Source organism: Melospiza georgiana, chromosome 29 (assembly GCF_028018845.1).
Source record: "Melospiza georgiana isolate bMelGeo1 chromosome 29, bMelGeo1.pri, whole genome shotgun sequence".
NCBI classification, from domain to species: domain Eukaryota; kingdom Metazoa; phylum Chordata; class Aves; order Passeriformes; family Passerellidae; genus Melospiza; species Melospiza georgiana.
The window spans coordinates 6,048,701-6,062,842 of NC_080458.1; the positions used below are offsets into that span (position 1 = coordinate 6,048,701).

Below are 14,142 nucleotides of genomic sequence, written 5' to 3' on the forward strand. Positions count from 1 at the left end.
CCATCCAGGACCCTCTTGGGGAACCCAAAATCCCCCTGTGAGCCCCCCAGACCCCCAGAGCCAGAGTCAAACCCGGTCGTTTATTGGGGTGAAGCTGGGGGGGGGGGGGACACGGGGGGGGGGGGGGTACAGGGGTCCCCCCAAACCCCCCCCCCCCCACCCGCTATTGCTTTGCTGAGTCACAGTTTCACTGGGGGGGCCCCAAATTGGGGAGGGGTCAGTGCTGAGAGTGGGGGGGGGGGAAACCCAAAATTTGGGGGTTCAGTGCCGGGGGGGGGCCCGAAATTTGGGGGGGGGGGTCAGTGCCAAGGTGGGGGGGGGTTCAGTGCAAGGTTTGGGGGGGCTCTGGTGATAAGGGGGGGGGCACAGTGATAGTGGGGGGGTGCAGGATTTTGGGGGGGGGGTCACAGTGATGGGGGGGTCCGGCAGTTTTGGGGTGGGGGGGTCACAGTGATGGAGGGGTCCGGGATTTTTTTTTGGGGGGGGGGGGTCACAGTGATGGGGGGGGTGCAGGATTTTGGGGTGGGGGGGGTACAGGGTTTTTTTTTGGGGGGGGTCACAGTGCTGGGGGGTGCAGGATATTTTTTGGGGGGTGCAGGATTTTTTTGGGGGGTGCAGGATATTTTTTTGGGGGGGTCACAGTGCTGGGAGGGGTTTCAGGATTTTGGGGGGGGGTTCAGGATTTTGGGGGGGCTGCAGGATTTTTGGGGGGGGGGGCACAGTGCTTGTGGGGCCGTACCATGTATGTGTGTATGGGGGGGGGGGGGTCATTATTTACAGGGGGGGTGCCCCGCCCCCCCCCATGTTATTGCAATGGGCTGGGCCCGGAGAAGGGGAGGGAATTGGGGGGGGGGGGCGATTTTTGGGGGGCCCCCCCGGGGCTGTGCGGGGCTCGGTGCCCTCAGTGCAAGAGGTCATGGCTTGGGGGGGCTTGGGGGGGATTTGGGGGGGTCCCGGGGTGGATTTTGGGGGGGTCTGGGGGGGCTCCATCCCTCGAGCCGTCGCTGATTGCTGAGCAGATCCCTGAGGTGCCGGGGGGGGGGGGGAATTGGGGAGGGGGGGGAGCTCTGGGGACCCCTCCCCCATCCCGGGGGGTCCCGGGCCCCGGGGTTTGTGCGGTGGGGCCGGGGGGGGGTCCCGGGGGGGGGGGGGGGGGGGCTCGGTGTTTTCCTGCCAAATCTCCAAATTCCAGTTAAAAAATAAAAATAATCGCTGAGCCCGGGGGGAGGGGGCGTTGCTAGGAGACGGTTGCTAGGAGATGATGGTTGCTAGGAGATGAGGGTTGCTAGGAGATTACGGTTGCTAGGAGACGTTTCCACGTGCAGCTCTGGGTGCAGGCGGTTGCCAGGTAACCGTTGCCATGGGCAGCCCTGGTTGCCAGGTAACGGTTGCCAGGGAGCCGTTGTCAGGGAATGGTTGCCATGGGCAGCCCTGGTTGCTAAGTAACCGTTGCCTGGTGACCGTCACCGGGCAGTTCCTCACTAAACGTCGCCAGGCGAGGGATGCCAGGCGGTTCCTTGTTGCCAGGTAACGGTTGCCAGGCGGTTCCCGGTTGCCAGGTGACGGTTGCCAGGCACCGGCTGTTGTCCAGTTGTCCCCGGGGGGGGTTCCGGTTCCAGGATTGTCCCAAGGAATGTTCCAGGCTTTGAGGGGGGGGGGGGGCGTTCCCAGGGGCTGTTCTGGGGGGGGGGGGCGGTCCCTGTGTCAGTGTCTGTCTGTCCCTGTGTCTGTCTGTCCCTGTGTCTGTGTGTCCCGTGTCCACGTGTCTGTCCCAGTGTCTGTGTGTGTGTGTCCCTGTGTCTGTCTGTCCCATGTCCGTGTGTCTGTCCCTGAGTCTGTGTGTCCGTCCCATGTCCGTCTGTCTGTCAGTACGGTGTGAACAGCAGCGGAGTGCGTCCTGGCCGCAGGGGCTGTGTCTGTCAGTCTGTCAGTCCCATGTCAGTCAGTCTGTCAGTCAGTCAGTCTGTCAGTCAGTCCGTCAGTCAGTCAGTCAGTCTGTCAGTACGGTGTGAACAGCAGCGGCGCGTGCCCGGCTCTCAGCGGTCCCGGCGCCGGGCGCAGCAGGGCTGTGTCAGTCAGTCTGTCAGTCTGTCAGTCAGTCCCGTGTCAGTCTGTCAGTCAGTCAGTGTGTCAGTCAGTCAGTCAGTACGGTGTGAACAGCAGCGGCGCGTGCCCCGCTCTCAGCGGTCCCGGCGCCGGGCGCAGCAGGGCTGTGTCAGTGTGTCTGTGTGTCAGTCAGTCTGTCAGTCTGTCCGTCAGTCTGTCCCGTGTCAGTCAGTCCGTCAGTCAGTGTCAGTACGGTGTGAACAGCAATGGCGCGTGCCCCGCTCTCAGCGGTCCCGGCGCCGGGCGCAGCAGGGCTGTGTCTGTGTGTCAGTCTGTCAGTCAGTCTGTCAGTCAGTCTGTCAGTCAGTCTGTCAGTCCGTCAGTCAGTCAGTCCCGTGTCAGTCTGTCCATCAGTACGGTGTGAACAGCAATGGCGCGTGCCCCGCTCTCAGGGGTCCCGGCGCCGGGCGCAGCAGGGCTGTGTCAGTCAGTCTGTCAGTCTGTGTGTCAGTCAGTCTGTCAGTCAGTCTGTCAGTCTGTGTGTCAGTCAGTCCCGTGTCAGTCAGTCTGTCCGTCAGTACGGTGTGAACAGCAGCGGCGCGTGCCCCGCTCTCAGCGGTCCCGGCGCCGGGCGCAGCAGGGCTGTGTCAGTCTGTCAGTCAGTCAGTCAGTCTGTCAGTCAGTCAGTCAGTCAGTCTGTCCGTCAGTCAGTCTGTCCGTCAGTACGGTGTGAACAGCAGCGGCGCGTGCCCCGCTCTCAGCGGTCCCGGCGCCAGGCGCAGCAGGGCTGTGTCTGTGTGTCAGTCAGTCTGTGTGTCTGTCAGTCAGTCAGTGTGTCAGTCAGTGTGTCAGTCAGTGTGTCAGTCAGTCTGTCTGTCAGTCAGTCTGTCCCGTGTCAGTACGGTGTGAACAGCAATGGCGCGTGCCCCGCTCTCAGCGGTCCCAGCGCCGGGCGCAGCAGGGCTGTGTCAGTCAGTCCGTCTGTCTGTCAGTCAGTCCGTCAGTCAGTCAGTCTGTCCTATGTCAGTACGGTGTGAACAGCAGCGGCGCGTGCCCCGCTCTCAGCGGTCCCGGCGCCGGGCGCAGCAGGGCTGTGTCTGTGTGTCTGTGTGTCAGTCAGTCTGTCAGTCAGTCTGTCAGTCAGTCCGTCAGTACGGTGTGAACAGCAATGGAGCGTGCCCCGCTCTCAGCGGTCCCGGCGCCGGGCGCAGCAGGGCTGTGTCAGTCTGTCAGTCAGTCAGTCAGTCTGTCAGTCAGTCCGTCTGTCAGTCAGTCTGTCAGTCAGTCTGTCAGTGTCAGTACGGTGTGAACAGCAGCGGCGCGTGCCCCGCTCTCAGCGGTCCCGGCGCCGGGCGCAGCAGGGCGGGCGCCAGGGGGGGCGCGGGCAGCAGGGCGGGCCCGGGGGGGCGCAGCGCCAGGGGGGGGGGCGGCGATGGCGGCGGCGGCGGCCGCGAGGGCCAGGGGGGGCGGGAGGAGCCCCCCCCCCGCCAGCGCCTTGGGCAGCTCCTTGGGGAACGGCAGCGGCGCCTGGGGGGGGAACAGCCACGGTACTGGGGGGGCCCACGGAGACCCCCAGAGACCCCCAAACACCCCCCCCAGACACCCCCAGAGACCCCCAAACAAACAGCCACGGTACTGGGGGGGCCCATGGATACCCCCAGAGACCCCCAGAGACCCCCAGAGACCCCCAAACACCCCCCCAGACACCCCCAGAGACCCCCAGAACACCCCAGAACAACCCCAAAACAGCCCCAGACCACCCCCAAACACCCCCGGTACTGGGGGGGTCACCATTGATACCCCCAGACACCCCCAGAACACCGGCAGAACACCCGCAGACACCCCCAGGGCATCCCCAAACAGCCCCAGAACACCCCCAAACACCCCCGGGCATCCCCAAACAAACACCCCCATTTCGGGGGGAGCCCCCATTGATACCCCAAACACCCCCAGCTCAGGGGGAGCCTCAGAACCCCCCCCCCAAACACCCCCGGTACTGGGGGGGTCCCCACGGATACCCCCAGGCATCCCCAGAACACCCCCAAACAGCCCCAAACAGCCCCGGGCATCCCCAAACACCCCCGGTACTGGGGGGGTCACCATTGATACCCCAAAACCCCCTCAAATCCCCCAGTCCTGGGAGACCCCCATGGGTACCCCCCAAACCCCCCTACAAACCCCTCCCAGACCCCCGTATAGCCCCCCCCAAACCCCCCATAAACCTCCATAAGCCCGTCCAGACTGCCCTATAGCCCCCCCAAACTCCCCTATAGACCCCCCCAAACCCCGGATAGCCCCCCCAGCCCCCTTTCCAGCCCCCGTTGCCCCCTCACCATCTCGGGGGGGCTCCGCGGTTTCTTGTGGCGCCCCAGGAGCGGGTTCGGCTTCCCGGCCACCCCGTCCCGGTGCCGGCGGCTGGAGATGTGCTGGGGGGGGCACGGGGGGGTCAGAGCACCCCGAAACCGGGGGGTGATCCAGGTGTGGGGATGGGAGGGGCTCAGAGCACCCCGAAACCGGGGGGGACACAGGTGGGGGTGTCTGGGGCGGGGCTTTGGGGGTCCCAGGGTCGGTTTTGGGGATCCCTGGGGGGGGGGGGTCGGGGTCGGTTTTGGGGTCCCGGGGTCAGTTTGGAATCCCCGCTGGGATTTGGGGTCACTTTGGGGATTTGGGGTCCCGGGGGATCCCGGGCTCAGTTTGGGGGTCAGTGTGGGGCCAGTCTGGGGGTCTGGGGTCAGTGTGGGGTCTCCGCCCAGGATTTGGGGTCACTTTGGGATCCAGGGGGATTTGGGGTCTCTGGGGGTTCCCAGAGGGGATCTGGGGTCAGTGTGGGGTCACTTTGGGGGGGATTCAAGCAGGGATTTGGGGTCAGTTTGGGGATTTGGGGTGCATTGAGGGTCACTTTGGGATTTGGGGTCACTTTGGAGTCAGTTTGGGGTGCATTGGGGGTCACTTTGTGATTTGGGGTCAGTTTGGGGTCAGTTTGGGATTTGGGGTGCATTGGGGTTCAGTGTGGGGTCTGGGGTCCATTGAGGGTCAGTTTGGGATTTGGGGTCCATTGAGGGGTCAGTTTGGGATTTGGGGTCACTTTGGGGTCAGTTTGGGGTCCATTGAGGGTCTGTGCGGGGTCTGGGGTCCATTGAGGGGTCAGTTTGGGATTTGGGGTCCATTGGGGGGTCAGTTTGGGATTTGGGGTGCATTGGAGGTCCGTGAGGGGTCTGGGGTCCATTGAGGGTCTGTGCGGGCTCTGGGGTCCCGGTGGGGTCGTTTTGGGGGGTGGTTTTGGGGCCCCCCGCACCTGTTTGAGCTGCAGCTCGGAGTTGAGGCGCACGTTGCAGATCTGGCAGTGGAAGGAGCGCTCGGGACCCTCGGCCGGGGGGGCGCCCCCCGAGCCCCCCCCCCGCGGGAAGGCGCGGATGGGCCCCAGCCCCGAGCGGGCCTCGAGCAGGGTCTTGTGCTTGGTGCCTGGGGGGGACACAGGGCTGAACCCCAAAACTGCCCCCAAAACTGCCCCGGGACCCCCAAACCATCCCTGAGACCCCCAAACCATCCCTGGGACCCCCAAACCATCCCTGGGCCCCAGCCCCGAGCGGGCCTCGAGCAGGGTCTTGTGCTTGGTGCCTGGGGGGACACAGGGCTGAACCCCAAAACTGCCCCGGGACCCCCAAACCCACAGGGATTCCCCCGAGCCACCCCGATGATGTCCCCACAGTGTCCCTGCTGCTGTGTCCCTGATCTCCCCAGTCACCTCAATGTCCCCAATGTCCCCACTGTCCCCAGTGTCCCCAATGTCCCCAATGCCCCCAGTGTCCCCAATGTCCCCAATATCCCACAGTGTCCCCAGTGTCCCCACAGTGTCCCCACCTTTGTTGTGTGCCTCCAGCTGGCTCAGCGAGTTGACGGCCACCTTGCAGAGCCCGCAGTACAGGAGCCGCTGTGTCCCCAATGTCCCCAATGTCCCCAGTGTCCCCAATGTCCCCAGTGTCCCCAATGTCCCCAATGTCCCCAATGCCCCCAATGTCCCCGATGTCCCCACAGTGTCCCCAATGTCCCCAGTGTCCCCGATGTCCCCACAGTGTCCCCAGTGTCCCACCTTTGTTGTGAGCCTCCAGCTGGCTCAGTGAGTTGACGGCCACCTTGCAGAGCCCGCAGTACAGCAGCCACTGTGTCCCCAATGTCCCCGATGTCCCCAATGTCCCCAATGTCCCCAATGCCCCCAATGTCCCCGATGTCCCCACAGTGTCCCCAATGTCCCCAGTGTCCCCAATGTCCCCACAGTGTCCCCAATGTCCCCACCTTTGTTGTGTGCCTCCAGCTGGCTCAGGGAGTTCACGGCCACCTTGCAGAGCCCGCAGTACAGCAGCCGCTGTGTCCCCAATGTCCCCAATGTCCCCAATGTCCCCAAAGTCTCCAATCTCTGTGATGTCCCCAATGTCCCCACAGTGTCCCCACCTTTGTTGTGAGCCTCCAGCTGGCTCAGCGAGTTCACGGCCACCTTGCAGAGCCCGCAGTACAGCAGCCGCTGTGTCCCCAATGTCCCCAATGTCCCCAATGTCCCCAGTGTCCCCAATGTCCCCAGTGTCCCCAATGTCCCCACAGTGTCCCCAATGTCCCCACCTTTGTTGTGTGCCTCCAGCTGGCTCAGGGAGTTGACGGCCACCTTGCAGAGCCCGCAGTACAGCAGCCGCTTGGCCTTCGCCCTCTCCTCCTCCTCCTCCTCCTCCTCCCGCGGCCCCCCCGGCTCTGCCCCCCCCGCGGGGGGAGGGGCGGGGGGCGAGGGGGGCCCGGGGGCTCCGGGGGCGGCGGGGGCGGGGGGCTGCTCCCCTGGGGGGGGGGAGAAATGGGGTGAAATGGGGGGAAATGGGGGGTTATGGGGGGCTGCTCCCCTGGGGGGGGGGAATTTGGGGGGTTATGGGGGAATTTGGGGGGTTATGGGGGGCTGCTCCCCTGGGGGGGGGGAAAGGGGGTGAAATGGGGGAATTTGGGGGGTTATGGGGGAATTTGGGGGGGGGATTTGAGGGGGGTTATGGGGGAATTTGGGGGGGATTTGGGGGGGTTATGGGGGAATTTGGGGGGGGGGATTTGGGGGGTTATGGGGGGATTTGGGGGGGTTACGGGGGAATTTGGGGGAGATTTGGGGGGTTATGAGGGAATTTGGGGGGATTTAGGGGGGATTTCGGGGGGTTTATGGGGGAATTTGGGGGGATTTTGGGGGGGGTTATGGGGGAATTTGGGGGAGAAATGGGGAGGGTTAAACAGGGATTTGGGGGGGTTATGGGGGGATTTCGGGGGAATTTGGGGGGGTTATGGGGGAATTTGGGGGGGGGGATTTGAGGGGGTTTATGGGGGAATTTGGGGGGGGGGGATTTGGGGGGGATTTGGGGGGCCTGCTCCCCTGGCGGGGGAATGGGGGAATTTGGGGGGAAATTTGGGTTGCAGGGGAATTTGGGGGAGGGTTTTGGGAAGTTTTGGGGGAGTTTCGGGGGGGGGGGGGTTATAGGGAACGAGCGGGATTTGGGGGATTATGGAGGAATTTGGGGGTTATCGGGGATTTAGGGGGGGTTGGGAGCGTTATAGGGGGGATTTGGGGGGGGTCTTGGGGGTGAATTAGGGGGAATTTGGGGGTTATGGGGGAATTTGGGGGTTATAGGGTAATTTGGGGGTTATGGGGGAATCTGGGGGGATTTTGGGGCTGAGTTCGGGGATTCGGGGGTCACGGGGGGGCTTCGGGCCCCATCACCCACCTGGGCGCTCGGGGGGGTCCCCGCCCGGGGGGGCCGCGGGCCCGGGCGGCTCCGGGGGCTCCCCGGGGTCCCCCCCCCGGCGGGCGCGGGCGGCCTCGAGGCCCTTGAGGCGGCGGGCGTGGCGATTGCCCTGGTAGTGGGCGGCGGCCTGGCTCTGGGGACAGCGACAGTGACACTGTGACACTGACAGGGACATGGGGACAGCTGTGTGACAGTGACACACAACCCCATTGCCCTGGTAGTGGGCGGCGGCCTGGCTCTGGGGACAGCGACAGTGACAGTGTGACACTGACAGGGACAGTGACACTGTGACAGTGACACACAGCCCCATTGCCCTGGTAGTGGGCGGCGGCCTGGCTCTGGGGACAGCGACAGTGGGACACTGTGACAGTGACAGTGACAGTGACACTGTGACACAGCCTGGGGACATGGGGACAGTGTGGGGACAGTGACAGTGACACTGTGACACAGACAGGGACAGTGTGACACAGCCGGGGACATGGGGACAGTGTGGGGACAGCCCAGTGACAGTGACACAGCCCCATTGCCCTGGTAGTGGGCGGCGGCCTGGCTCTGGGGACAGTGACAGTGACATTGTGACACTGTGACACTGACAGGGACATGGGGACAGCCTGGGGACAGTGACACAGCCCCATTGCCCTGGTAGTGAGCGGCCGCCTGGCTCTGGGGACAGTGACAGTGTGACACTGTGACACTGTGACACTGTGACAGTGACAGGGACAGTGTGACACAGCCGGGGACATGGGGACAGCCTGGGGACAGCCCAGTGACAGTGACACACACCCCATTGCCCTGGTAGTGGGCGGCAGCCTGGCTCTGGGGACAGCGACAGGGACAGGGACAGTGACACTGTGACATTGTGACACCGTGACACTGACAGGGACATGGGGACAGCCTGGGGACAGTGACACAGCCCCATTGCCCTGGTAGTGAGCGGCCGCCTGGCTCTGGGGGGACATGGGGACACTGACAGCGTGGGGACAGTGACAGTGACACTGTGACACAGCCAGGGACAGTGTGACACAGCCCCGGACATGGGGACAGTGTGGGGACAGCCCAGTGACAGTGACAGTGACACACAGCCCCATTGCCCTGGTAGCGAGCAGCTGCCTGGCTCTGGGGACAGCGACAGGGACACTGTGACACTGTGACAGTGACATGGGGACAGTGTGGGGACAGCCCAGTGACAGTGACAGTGACACAGCCCCATTGCCCTGGTAGCGAGCGGCCGCCTGGCTCTGGGGGGACATGGGGACACTGACAGCGTGGGGACAGTGACACAGAGCCCAGGGACAGCGCAGGGACAGAGTGACACCCGCGGGACACGGGGACAGTGACACTGCCCTGGGACACATGTGGGGACAGTGTGACACCCCTGGGACAAGGGGACAGCGTGGGGACAGTGTGGGGACAGTGTGACATCCCTGGGACAAGGGGACAGCATGGGGACAGTGTGACACCCCTGGGACAAGGGGACAGCGTGGGGACAGTGTGACATCCCTGGGACACATGTGGGGACAGCCCCGGGACACAGCCCAGGACGCTGCCACCCCTCGGGGCACTGCCACATCCCCGGTCACTGTGTCACCCCTCGGGGACACCCTGGGGACCCCCGAGTGCCAGCGCTCAGCACCGGGGGGGTCCCAAGGGTCTGTCCCAGCTTTTGGAGGGGGTCCCGGGGGTCTAGCCCGGGTTTTTGGGGGGTGGTCCCTGCTTTTGGGGGGTGGTCCCTGGTTTGGGGGTGGTCCCTGGTTTTGGGGGTGGTCCCTGGTTTTTATGGGGTGGTCTCAGATTTTGGGGGTGGTCCCAGATTTTGGGGGTGGTCCCTGGTTTTGGGGGGTGGTCTCAGATTTTGGGGGGTTGTCCCTGGTTTGGGGGTGGTCCCTGGTTTGGGGGGTGGTCCCAGATTTTGGGGAGTGGTCCCAGGTTTTGGGGGTGGTCCCTGGTTTTGGGGGTGGTCCCAGGTTTTGGGGGTGGTCCCAGATTTTGGGGGGTGGTCCCAGATTTTGGGGGATGGTCCCAGGTTTTTATGGGGTGGTCCCTGGTTTTGGGGGTGGTCCCTGGTTTTGGGGGTGGTCCCTGGTTTTGGGGGGTGGTCCCACCTCGGAGTTGAAGCGGATCTGGCAGACGCTGCAGGCGATCACCGGGCGCCGGGGCTTGGCCAGAGCCCCCAGCCCCGCCTTGGGCAGGGCCTCCATCTGGGGAGGGGGCACAGAGGGGGGGTCAGCACCCCAAAATCACCAAAATATCCCCAAAAAACCAAAATAAACCAAAAATATCCCCCCAAAACTCCCTGTGTCCCATAAACCCCAAAACATCCCCCCAAAACCGCCCCCAGCCCCCCCTTGGGCAGGGCCTCCATCTGGGGAGGGGGCACAGAGGGGGGGGTCAGCACCCCAAAATAGCCAAAATATCCCCAAAATAACCCCCAAAAACCAAAAAAATCCCACCCAAAACAGCCCATATCCCAAAACACCCCCAAACACCCCCAAAACCGCCCCCAGCCCCACCTTGGGCAGGGCCTCCATCTGGGGAGGGGGCACAGGGGGGGGTCAGCACCCCAAAAATCACCCGAACCACCCCAAAATAACCCAAAAAACCCCAAAATAACAAAAAAAAAACCAAAATAACCCATAAAAACCCCAAATAACCCAAAAACCCCCAAAATATCCCCCCCAAACTGCCCCCAGCCCCGCCTTGGGCAGGGCCTCCATCTGGGGAGGGGGCACAGAGGAGGGTCGGCACCCCAAAATCACCCAAACCACCCCAAAATGACCCAAAAAAAACCCCCCAAAAAATCCCCCAAGACCGCCCCCGTTCCCGTTCCGTTCCGTAGCGCCTCAGGAATCCCGCCCTGCCCAAGCCCGGGGGACCGGGAGGGAACCGGGAGGGAACCGGGAGGGAACCGGGACCGCCCCCGCCCCCGGTTGGGCGGAATTTGGGGGTCCCGGGATCCCCCCCGAGAGGTTTTTGGGGGTCCCGGGATCCCCCGCGGGTGATTTTGGGGGTCCCGGGGCAGGTTCGGGGTGTCCCGATCGCACCGAGCCCCGGCGGGGGTCGCGGGGGGGGTCCCGGGGGGGGTCCCGACCCCTCCCGTTATTGGGGGGTGTCCCGGGGGGTTCGGGGCTGGCGCATTCCCTGTCCCGGGGGTGATTTTGGGGTCCCGGGGCTGTTTTTGGGGGTCCCGGGAAGGTTTTGGGGGTCCCGGCACCGCCGGTTCGGGGGGGGAAGGGGTGGACCGGGGGGGGGGGGGTCCCGGTACGGCGGCCGGGAGGGGGCGGGGCCGCTCCGTGTCCCCCCCCCGGACCCCGCGCGCCCCTCGCGGCCACCGGAGCGAAACCCCCGGAACAGCCCCCGGTACCGGGACCCCCAAAAACAGCCCCGGGACCCCCTAAAACACCCCCGGGACCCCCAAAAACAGCCCCGGGACCTCCTAAAACAGCCCCGGGACCCCCTCGGGACCCCCCCCTATCCCGAGCACCGGCACCCACCGAACCCTCCGGTGCCGGGACCCCCAAAACAGCCCCGGGACCTCCAAAAACAGCCCCGGGAACACCCCGGGACCTCGTCGGAACCCCCCCCCCCCTATCCCGAGCACCGGGACACCCAGAACCTTTCGGTACCGGGACCCCGGAACCCCCCCGGTACCGGGACCCCCAAAAACAGCCCCGGGACCCCCTCGGGACCCCCCTAGAACCCTCCTGGAACTCTGCCCGAGACCCCTCCCCGTTTCGAGCACCGGCACCCCCGAACCTTTCGGTACCGGGACCCCCGAAACAGCCCCGGGACCCCCTCGGAACCTCCCTGGGACCCTGCCCGAGACCCCCCCCCCATATCCCAGCACCGGCACCCCCGAACCTTCCGGTACCGAGATCCCCGAAACCCCCCGGGACCTCCCCAGAACCCTGTCCGGGACCCCTCCCCATTTCGAGCACCGGCACCGCCGAACCCTCCGGTACCGAGATCCCCGAACCCTCCGGTACCGGCACCCCCGAACCGCGGCCGGGCTCAGCCCCGCATCTCCCCCGGCCCCGCCGGTACCGGGACCCCCCGGTCCCCCCCGGTCCCCTCGGTTTCCCCCCGGTTCCCGCTGTCCCTCCGCGGCCCCGGGCCCGTTCCTTTCCCCGGTTCCCCCCCGGTTTCCCCCCGGTTCCCGCTGTCCCTCCGCGGCCCCGGGCCCGTTCCGTTCCCCGGTTCCCGCCGGTTCCCGGCCCCGCTCACCGCGGGCAGCGGCGGCAGCAGCCGGAGCGCGGCGGCGGCGGCGGCGGCGGCGTCGGGCAGGAGGAGGCGGCCGGGGGGCGGCCCCAGCGGCGGCCCCGGGGCCCGCAGCATCGCCCTGCGCCGGGGGAAGGGGGGGGGGGTCACGGGGGGCGCGGGACCCCCGAAACGGCCCCCAGGGACCCCCCCGGGGCACTCCCGGAGCCTCCCCCCCCCCGTTCCGGTCCCGGTTCCTCCGCGGGGTCCCCGGCCCGCACCGGGGGATGGGGGGGGCGCTGGGGGAGCTGCGGGACACCGGGACCCCCCCGGGACCCCCCCGGGACCCTCAGGAGCCCCCCGGGACCCCCCGGGACCCCCCGGACCCCCCCTCCCGCCGCCCCCGCGCGTTCCCGGCTCCCTCCCGGGGGTCCCCGCACCGGAGGATGGGGGGGTTGGGGGGGGAGGTGAGCTCTTAGGGACCCTCCCCCCGTCCGAGGGCCTGGACCCCCAAACCCCAAAGGCCCCAAACCCCCAAAGGCCCCAAACCCCAAACCGCAAACCCCCCCAAACCCGAGATCCCGAAAACCCCAAACCCCAAATCCCTCAAACCCCAAATCCCCCAAACCCCAAATCCCCCAAATCCCCCAAACCCCCCAAAGCCCCCCGGCCCGATCCCCAGCCCCCCCTCTCTGTGTTATTTGGGGGGGGTCTCCGTTACCTGCGGGCCCCCCCGGCCGCTGTCGCGCGCGGCCCTGCGGGGCTGTCCCTGCGTGTCCCCCCCCCCCCCCTCGGTGTCCCCCCACCCCCCCGCCCCCCCCCGTGTCCCCTCCCCCCTCGGGGGCTCAGCCAATGGCGGCGCTCGGAACTGGGGCACGGGGGGGGGAAGGGAGGGGGCGGGGCCTCCCCGCGCGTGTCGCGCCCCACGCGTGTCCCCTCCCCCCCACCGCGCGTGTCCCCTCCCCCCCCCAAACCGCGCTGTCCCCTCCCCTCCCCCCACCCCCCCCATCCCGGCCCCCCCCCGCCCCCAATCCCGCTCCTGTCCCCCCGCTCCCCTCCCCCCGCGCTCGCTCACGTCCACGCGCGCGCGTCCCCGCGTCCGTCCGTCCCGCGCGCGCGCGCGCGCCCCCCTCCCCTCCCCTCCCCTCCCCTCCCCCCCGTGCGCGTGCGCGCGGCGGGCGGGGTCGCGCACGTGTCGGGACACGCGCGCGCGGGGGCGGGGGCGGGGCGGGGAGGGGCGACAGACGCGCCCCGGGAGCGTGGGAACCGAGGGGGCGGGGACCCCAAAAATCGCAGAGCCCAAAAATCCCGGGAACCCAAAACTGTGAGAGCCCAAAATTCGAAGAGCCCAAAATTCGGAGAACACAAAATCTGAGACCCCAAAATTCTGAGATCCCAAAATTCTGAGAGACCAAAATTCGGAGAACACAAAATCCTGGGAACCCAAAATTGTGAGAACCCAAAATTCAGAGAGCCCAAAATTCAGGGAACACAAAATCTGAGACCCCAAAATTCTGAGATCCCAAAATTCAGAGAGCCCAAAATTCACAGACCCCAAAAATCAGAGCCCCCCAAAAAATCCAGGGACTCCAAAATTCTGAGAACACAAAACCCAGGAAACTCAAAATGCAGGGACCCCAAAATTCGGAGAACATAAAATCCAGAAATCCCAAAAATCCAGAGTGCCCCAAATTCTGAGAACACAAAATTCAGAAACTCCAAAATTCACAGAACCCAAATTCAGAGAACACAAAATTCACAGACCTCAAAATTCAGAGACCCCAAAATGCAGGGAACCCAAAATTCTGAAATTTGTGTTCCCTGGATTTTAGGTTCTCCGAATTTTGGGGACTCTGGGTTATTGGGGTCTCTGGATTTTAGGGATTTCTGGATTTTTGGGGCCCTGATTTCGGGGCCTCTGAATTTGGGGTTCTCTGATTTTGGGGTTTCTAGATTTTGTGTTCTCTGAATTTCAGGTCTCTAAATTTTGGGTTCTCTGGATTTTAGGTTCTCTGAATTTTGGGGTCCCTGGATTTTTGGGGTCTCTGAATTTTGGGATCCTCTGAATTTGGGGTCTCTGGATTTTGGAGTTTCTGAATTTTGTGTTCCCTGGATTTTGTGTTCTCAGAATTTGGGGGGA

General features: G+C 65.1%; 1 protein-coding gene across 1 annotated transcript; it reads right to left on the minus strand.

The window, feature by feature from the left end:
- Nucleotides 1–3,199: 3,199 nt before the first annotated feature.
- ZNF385A (zinc finger protein 385A) lies at nt 3,200–10,043 on the minus strand. The gene is given in 7 exon segments (XM_058042021.1): nt 3,200–3,470; nt 3,472–3,573; nt 4,380–4,472; nt 5,342–5,508; nt 6,661–6,867; nt 7,788–7,941; nt 9,911–10,043. Coding segments are annotated over 7 exon segments (948 nt in total). The 5' UTR covers nt 10,007–10,043; the 3' UTR covers nt 3,200–3,341.
- Between the last annotated feature and the right edge of the window lie 4,099 nt (nt 10,044–14,142).